The sequence below is a fragment of the Tachysurus fulvidraco genome, chromosome 20 (genome assembly GCF_022655615.1).
Source record: "Tachysurus fulvidraco isolate hzauxx_2018 chromosome 20, HZAU_PFXX_2.0, whole genome shotgun sequence".
In the NCBI taxonomy this organism is placed as follows: domain Eukaryota; kingdom Metazoa; phylum Chordata; class Actinopteri; order Siluriformes; family Bagridae; genus Tachysurus; species Tachysurus fulvidraco.
In genome coordinates, this window is record NC_062537.1 from 19,970,172 (window position 1) to 19,985,171 (window position 15,000).

Consider the following 15,000-nt stretch of genomic DNA (forward strand, 5'->3'; position numbering starts at 1 on the left):
TATTACAGTCTAAAGAACCTTTATACTGCTACATAGAACCTTTATTACAGTCTAAAGAACCTTTATGCTGCTACATAGAACCTTTATTACAGTCTAAAGAACCTTTATGCTGCTACATAGAACCTTTATTACAGTCTAAAGAACCTTTATGCGCTACATAGAACCTTGTTTTATTTACTGCTGCTACATAGAACCTTTTTACAGTCTAAAGAACCTTTATACTGCTACATAGAACCTTTATTACAGTCTAAAGAACCTTTATGCTGCTACATAGAACCTTTATTACAGTCTAAAGAACCTTTATGCTGCTACATAGAACCTTTATTACGTCTAAAGAACCTTTATGCTGCTACATAGAACCTTTATTACAGTCTAAAGAACCTTTATGCTGCTACATAGAACCTTGTTTATTTATGCTGCTACATAGAACCTTATTACAGTCTAAGAACCTTTATACTGCTACATAGAACCTTTATTACAGTCTAAAGAACCTTTATGCTGCTACATAGAACCTTTATTACAGTCTAAAGAACCTTTATGCTGCTACATAGAACCTTTATTACAGTCTAAAGAACCTTTATGCTGCTACATAGAACCTTTAGTTGCAATGGTCAGGATGTTAACAGCTCTTGACAGAACCACACATTCCTGAGCAGGAGGACCATGTGTGTTATCTCTGGGACTACACTGTAAGTGTGACACATGGCTTCACCGCACATCTGTGAGCACATCTGGATGTTGGTGATGACTTCACTTCCCTTTGGGAATGTTGGGTGTCAGGGTTTCAGGGTTTCTCAGCTGATGGTGCGCTCGGTGTTACGGCGATGCCAAACTAAAACGTGTTTAAAGCGCTGTCGTTAGATTAAGTGCTCAGAACCTCTGGGTTATATTTCAGCTCTGCGTTTATTTCTTGCGTTACTCTATTACTCGAGTCACAGCTTCCTCTTTGCACATTTAATAACTCAGCCTTCGTGTCAGCTTTCTTTTCTCTCTCTCTTCCTCTGATGAAGCTGTAATTAATATTTATATGAACTCTTCTATTTCCAGAGTGAGCGCTTGTTAATTAAAGGGGCGAAGATCGTGAACGATGACCAGTCCTTTTTCGCAGATATCTACATGGAGGATGGACTCATCAAGTAAGGGAGAGAGAGAGAGAGAGAGAGAGAGAGAGAGAGAGAGAGAGAGAGAGAGAGAGAGAGAGAGAGAGAGAGAGAGAGAGAGAGAGTGAGTGAGTGAGTGAGTGAGTGAGTGAGTGAGTGAGTGAGTGAGTGAGTGAGTGAGTGTGTGTGTGTGTGTGTGTGTGTGTGTGTGTGTGTGTGTGTGTGTCATTACAGCTTTTAAATGTTACAAATACGACAATTTTAAAATATGACTTTCATTTTCTTTCTTTCTTTCTTTCTTTCTTTCTTTCTTTCTTTCTTTCTTTCTTAATCCTCTTCTTTCTTTCTTTCTTTCTTTCTTTCTTTCTTAATCATCTTCTTTCTTTCTTAATCCTCTTCTTTCTTTCTTTCTTTCTTTCTTTCTTTATCATCTTCTTTCTTTCTTAATCCTCTTCATTCTTTCTTTCTTTCTTTCTTTCTTTCTTTCTTTCTTTCTTTCTTTCTTTCTTTCTTTCTTTCTTTCTTTCTTTCTTTCTTTCTTTCTTTCTTTCTTTCTTTCTTTCTTTCTTTCTTTCTTTCTTTCCTAATCATCTTCTTTCTTTGTCTCTGTTCCTCTCCTCTTCCTGCTCTGTAGGCAGATCGGTGAGAACCTGATCGTCCCCGGCGGGGTGAAGACCATCGATGCTCATAACCGCATGGTGATGCCGGGAGGTATCGATGTCCACACTCGCTTCCAGATGCCCGACCGAGGCATGACGGCAGCCGACGACTTTAATCAGGGCACCAGGGCGGCAGTGGCAGGAGGAACCACCATGATCAGTGAGTCTCAGCAGGGAAACTCGTGTTGACTCATCACTCACTCAGGCTGATAATCCTCCAGAACACCAGAGGGAGGTCTCAGCTGCTCCACGAGCTTTATTACAGCTTAGCAAGTTCAACTATCTCAAATATATTATAATATATTTATTTATCTAAATCTGAGAGTATTAAATCTCTTCCTTAAGGTATTTTAGTATTTTTAAGCTTTACATTGAATCATTTTGCATCTCAGAGAGAAATGGGTTTGATATCAACATTAACTTTACAAATAAAAATATATATTTCTGTGGAAAAGCAAAACAAAACAAGAAACGTCTTAAAGTCCTGAGCGTCTATTTTGAGTCTACTTTTGTTTAATATGAGCTTCATATTAAAGGTGGGGTCTCCTATGTTTGAGAAATGCTTCAGAAAACTTCGTCAGGACGACAAGCTAAACAAAAATCAAAACAAACGTGTAGCCAATGAGCAGAAAGGGGTGGGGCTTGTCGATATGGGCGGAGAGAGTGTTCGGTGCGCGTGTGTGACATTAACAGAAAGCGGTTTTAACATTGACATGGAGGATAAAAACAAAGAAAGAAAGAGAAGAAAGACTTACGATAAGGACAAGAAGTAGGACGTGTTAATATAGTATCAGCTTTCCAGCGCTGGAGAGAACTGAAGGAGCAGGAAGTCGGCCACATATTCACAGGTTGGAGTTTCCCGAGTCAATAACTCCTGAGCTAAACGCTGTTACTACACAAATAACACCTCTTTTCTATCGTAGTAATGTAGAGAGGCAGCTACAACCGCGTTTTGTGTAGTAACAGCGTTTAGCTCAGGAGTTATCGACTCGGGAAACTCCGACCTGTGAATATGCGCACATGCACACATGTGCACTGAACACTCTCTCCGCCCATATCGACAAGACCCGCCCCTTTCTGATCATTGGCTACACGTTTGTTTTAATTCTTGTTTTGTTTGGTGTCCCGACTCAGTTTTCAGAAGCATTCCTCAAATATCGGAGACCCCACCTTTAACAGCACCGTAGACTGAGACGTGACAAAGACGTACAATCGTAAACGATAAAAACAGGAAAATGTGGAAAAATGTGACGCTGATGTGAAACTTGGATGTGAGCTCAGCTTCTGTCATCGCTGATGTACGGAATATTTTGGTCAATCATTCTGTGTGGAATAAAAGTCTCTGCTTTGTGTTTTTATTGTGTGACTAGTCGACCACGTGGTTCCTGAGCCCGGGACCAGCCTGATCGCGGCGTTTAATCAGTGGCGTCAGTGGGCCGACAGTAAGTCGTGCTGTGATTACTCGCTCCACGTCGACATCATCGAGTGGCACAAAGGCATCGCAGAGGAAATGGAGATGCTCGTCAAGGAACATGGTACGACAGGCAACCCTTTAACATCACGGTGTTTCTGTACACTTTACAACTAGCTTGAACACCGTCAGCTCTATAGGACTGAACCAGTTATAACCCTGTGTAATAAAATGTGTGATGGGATGACAGATGGAGTCTCAGGTCATGATGGTGTCTCAGATAGTCATAAGGGTCTCTCAAAGATCATGATGGTCTCCTGGAAGGTCATAATGGTCTCCTAGAAGGTCATGATGGTCTCTCAGATGGTCATGATGGTCTTCTAGAAGATCATGATGGTCTCTCAGATGGTCATGATGGTCTCTCAGATGGTCTCTCAGATGGTCTCTCAGATGGTCTCTCAGATGGTCATGATGGTCTCTCAGATGGTCATGATGGTCTCTCAGATGGTCATGATGGTATCTCAGGCAGTTGTAATGGTCTCTATCGTATCTATCCTAAACTTCTACTAGGTTCCTCTTCTGTTAGCGAAGAACAGGAACGCCACAGTAGATGGAAACCCGTTGTGTTGCTGCCGTAGCCGATTGGACAATTGCATGAAGGTGTTCCTAGTAAAGTGACATTCTGTGTACAGTATATACCTGTTAATGAAGAGTGTTTTCAGTAGAACATCAGTGACACACGGTGTCCATTAAATGAAAAGTGAAGTCTGGCTCCTTTCATCCTGACGTCAGAGGTTTAAAAGCAGTGCAGTTGATGACAGATGAAGGTTAGAGGACATTTAAGCTGCACTGTGTGAGGAGTACGATGAGAATAATCCGTCTCATTGAGTCGTCTGTTTACTTCCTGTGCAGGTGTTAACTCTTTCCTGGTCTACCTGGCCTACAAGGACTTCTATCAGCTGACCGACTCTCAGGTACGACTCTCAGGAAGTTCCTCCTCAGCTGCAGTACAGTCACGCGGCACGATATTAAAACCAGACCCGTCCGACATTATTTACATCACGTAAGCTGCGAGACGCTGTGTTTCTTTTAGATGTGAAGCTTTCCAGAAGCACCCGGTGAACTCGCAGCATAAGTAAGGAAGAAAAAATTTGGGAAACGATTTTTAGAGCCGTTGTTCTGACTCACTCGTAAACAAAAGGGACTCTGGTGGTCTTACTGTGAAACATACCGCCAGAAGGTTTGGAGCAAAATCCAGAAGGTCTGATAAGGCCAAGATGAGAGAAAGAGTGTGTATATGTAAGTGTGTGTGTGTGTGTGTGTGTGTGTGTGTGTTTGTTTGGTCTTCTGCAGATCTACGAGGTGTTCAGCGTGATCCGGGACCTCGGAGCCATCGCACAGGTCCACGCTGAGAACGGAGACATCATCGCAGAGGTAAGAGACTAAGACTTCCTGAAGATGTGGCACAGATGGACACGGACCCCACGGGAGAAAGCGACAGATGTGTGTAAGGTTCAGACTTTATACTGGCAGTGTGAGCTGAGCATAACTCCTGGATGATCTCAGAGTTCTTAACGCACGTGCTGGGTTCTGGACTCTGTCGCTTGTCACAGCCGTCTCTGGGAGTGAAATGAGTCGGGATGAAGAGACGGTGTTTATTAGCCTCATGATATATGATTTGTTTCTTTGTAGTGCCTCGTATGCCTCTGTTTTTCTGTTTGATATTTATTTCCAGGGAAATAACAAAATAATTCATAAAAAATAAATAGATAGATAGGTAGACAGACAGACAGACAGACAGACAGACAGACAGACAGACAGACAGATAGATAGATAGATAGATAGATAGATAGATAGATAGATAGATAGATAGATAGATGCAGATCATAAACCATGTCTTTCTTTATATATTTTTATTCCTCTAAATGTTTCTGCTTCTGTAAATGTTTCTTGTTTGCGGTTCCTGATTAAAGGAGCAGCGTCGAATCCTGGACTTGGGGATCACCGGACCAGAGGGACACGTGCTGAGCCGTCCAGAGGAGGTACATCACACACATCACACACATCACATACATCACACACATCACATACATCACACACATCACACACATCACACACATCACACACATCACATACATCACACATCACACACATCACATACATCACACACATCACACACATCACACACATCACATACATCACACACATCACATACATCACACACATCACACACATCACACACACACACACACACACACACACACACACACACACACACACACACACACAGCACAGACAGCACACACAGCACACACAGCACACACAGCACAGACAGCACACACAGCACAACATCACACACAGCACACACAGCACACACAGCACAGACACACACAGACACACACACACAACAGCACACACCGCACACACTGCACAACACACACACAGCACACACAGCACACACAGCACACACAGCACACACAGCACACACAGCACACACAGCACAGACAGCACACACAGCACACACAGCACACACAGCACAACACACACACACAGCACAGACAGCACACACACACAACAGCACACACAGCACAACAGCACACACACACACAGCACACACACACACACACACAGCACACAAGCACAGACAGCACACACATCACACACATCACACACAGCACAAAACACACACACAGCACAACAGCACACACAGCACACACAGCACACACAGCACACACAGCACACACAGCACACACAGCACACACAGCACACACAGCACACACAGCACAACAGCACACACAGCACACAACACACACAGCACACACAGCACACAACAGCACACACAGCACACACATCACACACAGCACAACAGCACACACAAGCACACACAGCACAAACAGCACACACATCACACACAGCAACAACACACACAACACACAGCAACACACACAGACACACACACAGCACACACACACACACACAACACACACAACACACACAGAACAACAACAGCACACACAAACACACACAACAGCACACACAGCAACACACAGCACACACAGCACACACAGCACAACAGCACACACAGCACACACAGCACACACAGCACACACAGCACAGACAGCACACACAGCACACACACAACATCACACAGCACACACAAGCACACACAGCACACACAGACACAACACACACACACACACACACAACACACACACACACACATACCACAGCACACACACACCACACACAGCACACACATCACACACAGCACACACAGCAACTACACATCACAACATCACACACACACACACACACACAGCACACACAGCACAGACACACACACCACACAAGCACATGACAGCACACACACACAACACACACAACACACACATCACACACACATCACACACATCACACACATCACACACATCACACACATCACACACATCACATACATCACACACATCACACACATCACACACATCACACACATCACACACATCACACACATCACACACATCACACACATCACACACATCACATACATCACACACATCACACACATCACACACATCACACACATCACATACATCACACACATCACATACATCACACACATCACACACATCACACACATCACACACATCACACACATCACATACATCACACACATCACACACATCACACACATCACACACATCACATACATCACACACATCACACACATCACACACATCACACACATCACACACACTGTGTTTACACTGTGATAAGTATACCTAATAAAGTGGCAGCTCAGTGTACGGAGGTTATTCAGGACACGTGACCATCTGCAGTTACAGTTAAAGTAGGATGTGATGTACTTGTGAACCCCCCCCCCCCACACACACACACACACAGTTAACTTAAGGTAGCAATGTTGGAATATAACTATTATAATCTATAAAACACATCATTTCAGTTCTAGGATCTGATTGGCTGAGTCATGTCTGCATTTACAGTAATAAAATCATTACACAAAGTCCAGAAGATACCGTCATCACTATCTGTTATGTTGCTTAGCAACCAAGGAACCACCGTACTATTAACGGTATTGTTCACACATCCAGTCCATGGTGTCCAATCAATATGGCTGCCTGCAGTAACTATGAACAGTAAATAAAGTAGTACTTCATGACTGTACATCACCACACACTCGATAAACCGATGACTCTTATTGTACAGTTTGATGATATCATTAACGCGAGCTGGCTAGAACACGGAGGCGCCGATGTTTCTGCCTCGTTTTGTACCTCGAGCACACACACGATTCAAACTCAGCCTCATTCGGGAGCTAAAAACGTCCTCGTCGTCACTCGCGGCTCTTCTTACAAACTCCAAGAAGATTTCCGGAGCTTCCCGTAGGACTAGATATAAATGTGCTCTTGAGGTTGAGCAGAAACATCTGGGTCACTTCCTCCAGCAGCGTCTGAAGTTTTCGGAAGGAATCTAAAGATAGATCGCTACGTCATTTGGTGTTGAGTTTTTGCACTGCTTATTAAAAAGGGTATGACATGGATTTAACACGAACACGCTAACCCCGATCCCTCTGCTGTCTGCGTTTAGGTGGAGGCCGAGGCAGTGAACCGCTCCATCACAGTGGCCAATCAGACCAACTGTCCTCTTTACATCACCAAAGTGATGAGCAAGAGTGCAGCTGATGTCATCGCCCAGGCCAGGAAGAAAGGTTTGGACCTCAATAACAGGGTTAAAGTGGATTAGCCTGAAAGTAAAAAAAAACAACCTCAAACCACATGTGAGGCTTGGAGTTACTGTATGATCAGTCGTTTATAACACACGACATCCCATGACTCACTTTCACTCCGACAGATTCTGTAGCCTAGACTCCAGAATTAGAGCAGATAATTGCTGTATGATTACACGCTAGCGCCGGGTTGATGCAGTGTGATTGGTCATCAGGTACCGTGGTGTACGGGGAGCCAATCACGGCCAGTCTTGGCACAGACGGCTCGCACTATTGGAGCAAAAACTGGGCCAAAGCTGCAGCATACGTGACCTCTCCACCTCTGAGTCCGGATCCCACTACGCCCGACTATCTCAACTCCCTGCTGTCATGGTGAGAGACTGTTTTTCTTTTTTTTTGTTTGTTTGTTTTATTTAATTATTATTATCTTATATTATCTTTATTTAATTATTATCTTTATTTATTTATTTATTTATTTATTTATTTATTTATTTATTTAAAAAAATCAGCATTGACCAGTCAGTGCTGGTCTGGAATAGCTCAAGAGTGAGCTCGTGGGTGGCACCGAGTTTTGGAAAGGGAAACGGAAGCCACCCTGTTTTTGGGGGCAGAAAAGTTCTTACTTTCTATTTTTTAGCGCTGTTTCTGTGAGCGCATTTTAACATTTCTGTTTTAGTCTTAAACCCCTTAGGTTTAACTCCCAGGAGATCCAGTAGATCTCAGTAGATCTAATCGCATTCAATCGATTCATATTCGATTACCATACAAATAAGTCAGGGGTTAGATAGACCTGTCAGTTCGGGTAACAGGAATGGGACAAAAAGACTAAAGTCTAGTCTGAACTTGTTGGTTTATAAAGTATAAAGTACAGTTTATAGGGAACAGACGTCATATTTCTAATATTAAAATGTTGAGATGGCGAAGTTTTCTGTAAGTAAAGTAAAGTAAAGTGACGTGACATACGGCTAAGTACGGTGACACATACTCAGAATTTGTTCTCTGCATAGTTCCAAAGTGCACACACACAGCAGTGAACACACACACACACACACACACACACACACACACACACACACACACACACACACACACACACACAGCAGTGGGCAGCCATTTATGCTGCGGTGCCCGAGGAGCAGTTGGGGGGGTCCGGTGCCTTGCTCAAGGGCACCTCAGTAGTGGCCGACCCGAGACTCGAACCCACAACCTTAGGGTTAGGAGTCAGACTCTCTAACCATTAGGCCACGACTCCCCCCCCAGAAGGAAGGAAGCAGAGAGTCTCCAGTATCACAGTAAAGCTGTATGTTTTTCAGCATAAACAAAGGAGCTTAAGCTGTCTCACTATGACTATCTTCTTTCGAACATTTCTCTCTCTCTCTCTCTCTCTCTCTCTCTCTCTCTCTCTCTCTCTCTCTCTCTCTCTCTCTCTCTGTCTATCTCTCTGTCTCTCTCTCTGTGTGTCTCTCTTTCTCTCTCTCTCTCTCTCTCTCTCTCTCTCTCTCTCTCTCTCTCTCTGTGTCTCTCTCTCTGTCTTTCTCTGTCTCTCTCTCTCTCTCTCTGTCTTTCTCTGTCTCTCTCTCTCTGTCTCCCTGTCTCTCTCTCTCGCTGTCTCTCTCTGCCTCTCTCTCTCTCTCTCTCTCTCTCTCTCTCTCTCTCTCTCTCTCTCTCTCTCTTAATCTTTCTGTAGGAGGAAGAGTGTTTAGCTTTCCAATCTTTGCTCAGTCTTCATCGGACTCTTTAGCTGTTGTATGATTAAGAATTGACCAAATTAGGGAGAAAATGAAGTGAAAAATGAATAAGTTGGAATATTTATGGACCTTCTGAGACCCTTCTCTCTCCAGCGGTGACCTCCAAGTGACAGGCAGCGCCCACTGTACCTTCAACACGGCACAGAGAGCTGTGGGCAAAGACAACTTCACCCTCATCCCCGAGGGAACCAACGGCACAGAGGAGAGGATGTCTATCATCTGGGACAAGTGTGTGGTGAGTGAGACAGACTTAAACGCTACAAATGGCCCATAATGCACCTTGATGAATGCAGAGGTCATGTGTGTGTGTGTTCGGTGTGTAGCGTACGATTGCACGATGAACCATTTTGTTCTTCTCCTCACACTCTGTTCTCCTTTAGGTCTCCGGGAAGATGGATGAGAACCAGTTTGTGGCGGTGACCAGCACGAACGCGGCGAAGATCTTCAACCTGTACCCGCGTAAGGGCCGCATCGCCGTGGGATCAGACGCGGACCTGGTTCTGTGGGACCCCGACCTCACCAAGATCATCTCGGCCAAGGACCACAATCTGGTAAGAAGGGCGGGGCTTCTCGTGATCATCGAAATGAACGTAAATAGAACAAAAGAAGAATAACCTAACGTTTCTGAGGATAAATGTAGAACCCTTAACTTTCTAAAGAATCCTTCAACAAAACGCACTCAGTGACGCCTTCTAGTGACCACCGTAGAGCAAATTTGCTAGAAATAAAAGTTCAAGGTTGTGTGTGTGTGTGTGTGTGTGTGTGTGTGTGTTCAGAATCTAGCATACGATTGCATGACGAACCATTTTGTGTGTTTACATTCGCATCAGAGTCTTTTTTGCAAACTGTTGGGATTTTTTCCTTTTTTTTTAATTCTGGAGCGTTTTTTAAGTGTCGACTTGTGAGCGATTGGTCGTGTTGTTCACCAGAGTCTGGGTGTGGAGCTTTGAGTCACGGTTCTGCGCTGACATCATGCGAAAACGCTGCCCAAGCGTTGGATCATAACATAACTTAACCAACTCTTGGCAGGCTGCACAGTGTGTGTGTGTGTGTGTGTGTGTGTGTGTGTGTGTGTGTGTGTGTGTGTGTGTGTGTGTGTGTGTGTGTGTGTGTGTGTGTGTGTGTGTTTTTGAGCTAAATGCATCCTGTATGCTCTGGCCAGAAAGTTTTACTTCATTTTCTTTAACAGACAGTCATACATTAGTACAGCTCCAGATCACAGGTTAATATATTAGTGTCCTCGTTTCTATAGCAACCTGTTCAGCAAAACAGACTTCATAACAAATCGATCTCATGATTACACAATTGTGCTTTTTGTCGTCGTACACAGTTATAGAAAGGAAATGGTTTATAATCCCGCTCTCCGTCGTCTCTGAACGTTTCTTCTTCCTGGTATCGTTTTTCGTCAACACCGTCACGTCTGACTTGTTGTTAGGGATCGGTTTTTGACAGTGACAGAGCTTTGTAACACTCTGAGGTAAAACTGGAACATTTTAGGCTTCTTTGCTTTTTTTTCCTCTTATTATTATTATTATTTGCTTATTATAACTTTAACAGAGGGGACACGGTGACTTAGTGGTTAACACGTTCGCCGCACACCTCCAGGGTTGGGGGTTCGATTCCCGCCTCCGCCTTGTGTGTTCTAGTTTGCATGTTCTCCCCGTGCCTCGGGGGTTTCCTCCGGGTACTCCGGTTTCCTCCCCCGGTCCAAAGACATGCATGGTAGGTTAATTGGCATCTCTGGAAAATTGTCCGTAGTGTGTGTGTGTGTGTGTGAGTGAATGAGAGTGTGTGTGTGTGCCCTGTGATGGGTTGGCACTCCGTCCAGGGTGTATCCTGCCTCGATGCCCGATGACGCCTGAGATAGACACAGGCTCCCAGTGACCCGAGAAGTTCGGATAAGCGGTAGAAGATGAATGAATGAATGAATGAATGAATGAATGAATGAACTTTAACAGAGAGATTAAAAAAACACTATAGATATATAAGAAAAATGCACACGTATGTATTTGATCTCAACGTTTATGGATTTTGTTTTCACTATATTTTCCATTCAGTCAGGAAGGAAACCATTCCATGAGGTAGAGGAAAGTTGGCCAGTGTGTGTGTGTGTGTGTGTGTGTGTGTGTGTGTGTGTGTGTGTGTGTGTGTGTGTGTGTGGCTGACTTCATGCTGTTTTGGGATTTACCATCGTTAGCTGACTTCAACACACACTCCGCTGACCATCTTTCCTTTTATATCACGAACATAAAACAAACATAAGTTACGCATTGATCAAAAATTTAAATGATATTAACGATAACAAAGGAAAAGTGACGTCGGCCGTTTGATGTAACACGAGCACTTGTTTATCACACGATCACGATCTCGATGCCACTTTCTCTCGTAACCTCACAACATTTACGTATCTTTTCGTATCAGAGGTCATTAATAACCGAGCCATTAACAGACTTTTCCTTCACACTTATCTGAAGTAAAAGAGCGATAAATCAAGGTGGATCGGATGAAAGCAGAATCCCGAAGACAGGCGAGTGTTTGTGGTTAGAGCAGGAGGAAAAATAACTCGGGGTAGAGTCTTGGACCGCTTCAGCTCTAAAACACAAGAACCACTTGTTGAAAATGAAAAAAGAAAGAGTGAAGGAGAGCAGGGACCAGGCGGTGAGCTGGTAAATTATAACTGGCTGATGAGGACGATATGACAGATATAAGATCATTTATTTCAGTAGTGTGAGTACGGTTTGTGTATCTGTATGTGTAAAAACGCCCCACAGCAACTAGCGGTAATGTTTTGCTAATCTGTACATGTTCTATTTTATTTAATAGGAATGTTTATTTCAAAATAGGTGTTATTTTTTAACATATTTTAATACAATTATTTAAATTAGAATATTTTTTTTTTATAAATTATTCATGTTATAATATGTTATTTATGGTTACTAATTTATATATATATATATATATATATATATGTAGGTATGTATGTATTTTTTTTTTTTGCACAATACATCGAAAACCGTTAAAAAAAAATTCACATAATATAATAAAAGACAAATTGTAATTAATTAATTAATTCATTATTTTTACAATTTGTTTTTATACAGTTATTATACAAGTATTTTATTATATCATATATTCTATATATTAATGTCTATATATTTATCTTTATATATTTTATATTAAAATTTTGTTTAGATATATTATTTAATCAAATAATATGTCAACATATATTTTTTCATATTGATAAATATATATTTATAGATACTATATATCTGCTTTTTTTTTTTTGTTTTACTTTTCTACATAAAACTAAGTTTTCCATCTGACAGACAACAAATACATTTTTTTTTTTTTTTTACAGAAATGTGGATTAAAATGAACAAAATGGTCCAGCTTCCAGGTGCTGTAACCTATAAAAATATGTGTGTCTCTCTGTGTGTGTGTGTGTGTGTGTGTGTGTGTGTGTGTGTGTGTGTGTGTGTGTGTGTGTGTGTGTGTGTGTGTGTAGGCGGTGGAGTACAACATCTTCGAGGGCATGGAGGTCCGTGGAGCTCCTCTGGTGGTCATTAGCCAGGGGAGGATCGTTGCAGATGAGGGAACCCTGCACACCACCGAGGGCTCGGGGCGCTACGTGGCCCGTAAACCGTTTCCCGACTACGTCTACAAGAGGATAAAAGCTCGCAGCAGGGTAAAACATGGGTTCTCTCTGGACACCTTTTATTTTAAACTCTTAAAAACAGAATCTTTTTTTTTTAAACATATCTATAGATATTGCATCGGAGTTTATTATACATGGTTGCCATAGTTACAAATGTAATTACCAAACTTTAGCATTAAGATGTAGCATGCAACTCATTCCATAACACAATGTTCGTGTGAAGGAGGAAACATTCTGAGAAATAGTAAAGCTACGTCCTAAATGACACACTACGCACATACGCACATACGGTATGCACCATGTACTCTTACGGCTTAGTGTAGGAATGTTAGAACAGTCGTAGCGCCACGGATGGAACACTAGCGGGTTTTTCTACCAGGAAGTAGAAGTCGCTCAAACTCACATAATGTGACGCCGCATCCTCCAGGTTCTTGAATTGCTCTTGTTCTTCTTGAATATTTTTGTGCTAACATACAACTTACACTATTTATGCTGTGTGTGTGTGTGTGTGTGTGTGTGTGTGTGTGTGTGTGTGTGTGTGTGTTGTGCAGCTTGCCGAGTTGAGGGGCGTTCCTCGTGGCCTGTACGATGGGCCAGTGTGTGAGGTCACCATCACCCCCAAGGCTATGACTCCTGCTTCTTCAACCAAAACGTCTCCGTCCAAGCAGCAGGGACAGCCGGTCAGGAACCTGCACCAGTCTGGATTCAGCCTCTCTGGTGAGTCTAGAACTGTGTGTACATTCTACTGAGCTGGAGGTTAACATGTTTACCGTATTAGAGCTCTAAAACAGGGATCATTTAATAATCATTTCTCTTTACAGAACCATTTAGCAAAAGGTTCTTCAAGGAAACAAAAATGTTTCTTCTGTGACATCACTGTGCTTTTTTGGTTCTTCCTGAAACCTCTTCCTGAAAACTTGTCTCTCTCACACACACACACACACACACACACACACACACACACACACACACACACACACACACACACTCATATATTGTAGAAAACTGGTTGGGAAGCTAGAACCGTTATCCTTCGAACCTTTAAGGAACCATTTTTTATTAACAATCAAAATCATAGGTGGGCACGGTGGCTTAGTAGTTAGCACGTTCGCCTCACACCTCCAGGGCTAGGGGTTCGATTCCCGCCTCCACCTTGTGTGTGTGGAGTTTGCATGTTCTCCCCGTGCCTCGGGGGTTTCCTCCGGGTACTCCGGTTTCCTCCCCCGGTCCAAAGACATGCATGGTAGGTTGATTGGCATCTCTGGAAAATTGTCCGTAGTGTGTGTGTGTGTGTGTGAGTGAATGAGAGTGTGTGTGTGTGTCCTGTGTTGGGTTGGCACTCCGTCCAGGGTGTATCCTGCCTCGATGCCCGATGACGCCTGAGATAGGCACAGGCTCCCCGTAACCCGAGGTACTTCGGATAAGCGGTAGAAAATGAATGAATGAATGAAAATCATATTAAAAAAAGAACATTGACTAAAACACCACCATTCTGTCATTATTTCTCTCATACGGATTCCTCAAGTTTCAGAACGAACCAAAAAAGAACAAAGAACCCATTTTTCTGCGCGTGATAAAGCACTATATAGTCTAAAGGACCTTTTCCACTACAGATAAGCTTTTGTGCAATGGAAATCTTCCAAGTTTCTAGACAGAACCGCACAGCCTGAAATAGTGAAATAT

General features: G+C 43.0%; 1 protein-coding gene across 1 annotated transcript in view; it reads left to right on the plus strand.

Moving 5' to 3' along the window:
* The first annotated feature begins 1,101 nt into the window (after positions 1-1,101).
* The window catches only part of LOC113652935 (dihydropyrimidinase-related protein 2), a 16,344-nt gene continuing 2,445 nt past the window's right edge, over positions 1,102-15,000 (plus strand). Inside the window, exons 1-12 of the mRNA XM_047804965.1 lie at positions 1,102-1,136; positions 1,735-1,919; positions 3,130-3,294; positions 4,083-4,144; positions 4,524-4,604; positions 5,144-5,212; positions 7,776-7,896; positions 8,130-8,286; positions 9,756-9,897; positions 10,043-10,213; positions 13,168-13,347; positions 13,869-14,034. Coding sequence (XP_047660921.1) covers positions 1,117-1,136; positions 1,735-1,919; positions 3,130-3,294; positions 4,083-4,144; positions 4,524-4,604; positions 5,144-5,212; positions 7,776-7,896; positions 8,130-8,286; positions 9,756-9,897; positions 10,043-10,213; positions 13,168-13,347; positions 13,869-14,034 — 1,519 coding nt within the window. The 5' untranslated portion in view covers positions 1,102-1,116. The remainder of the gene's footprint in view (positions 1,137-1,734; positions 1,920-3,129; positions 3,295-4,082; positions 4,145-4,523; positions 4,605-5,143; positions 5,213-7,775; positions 7,897-8,129; positions 8,287-9,755; positions 9,898-10,042; positions 10,214-13,167; positions 13,348-13,868; positions 14,035-15,000) is intronic.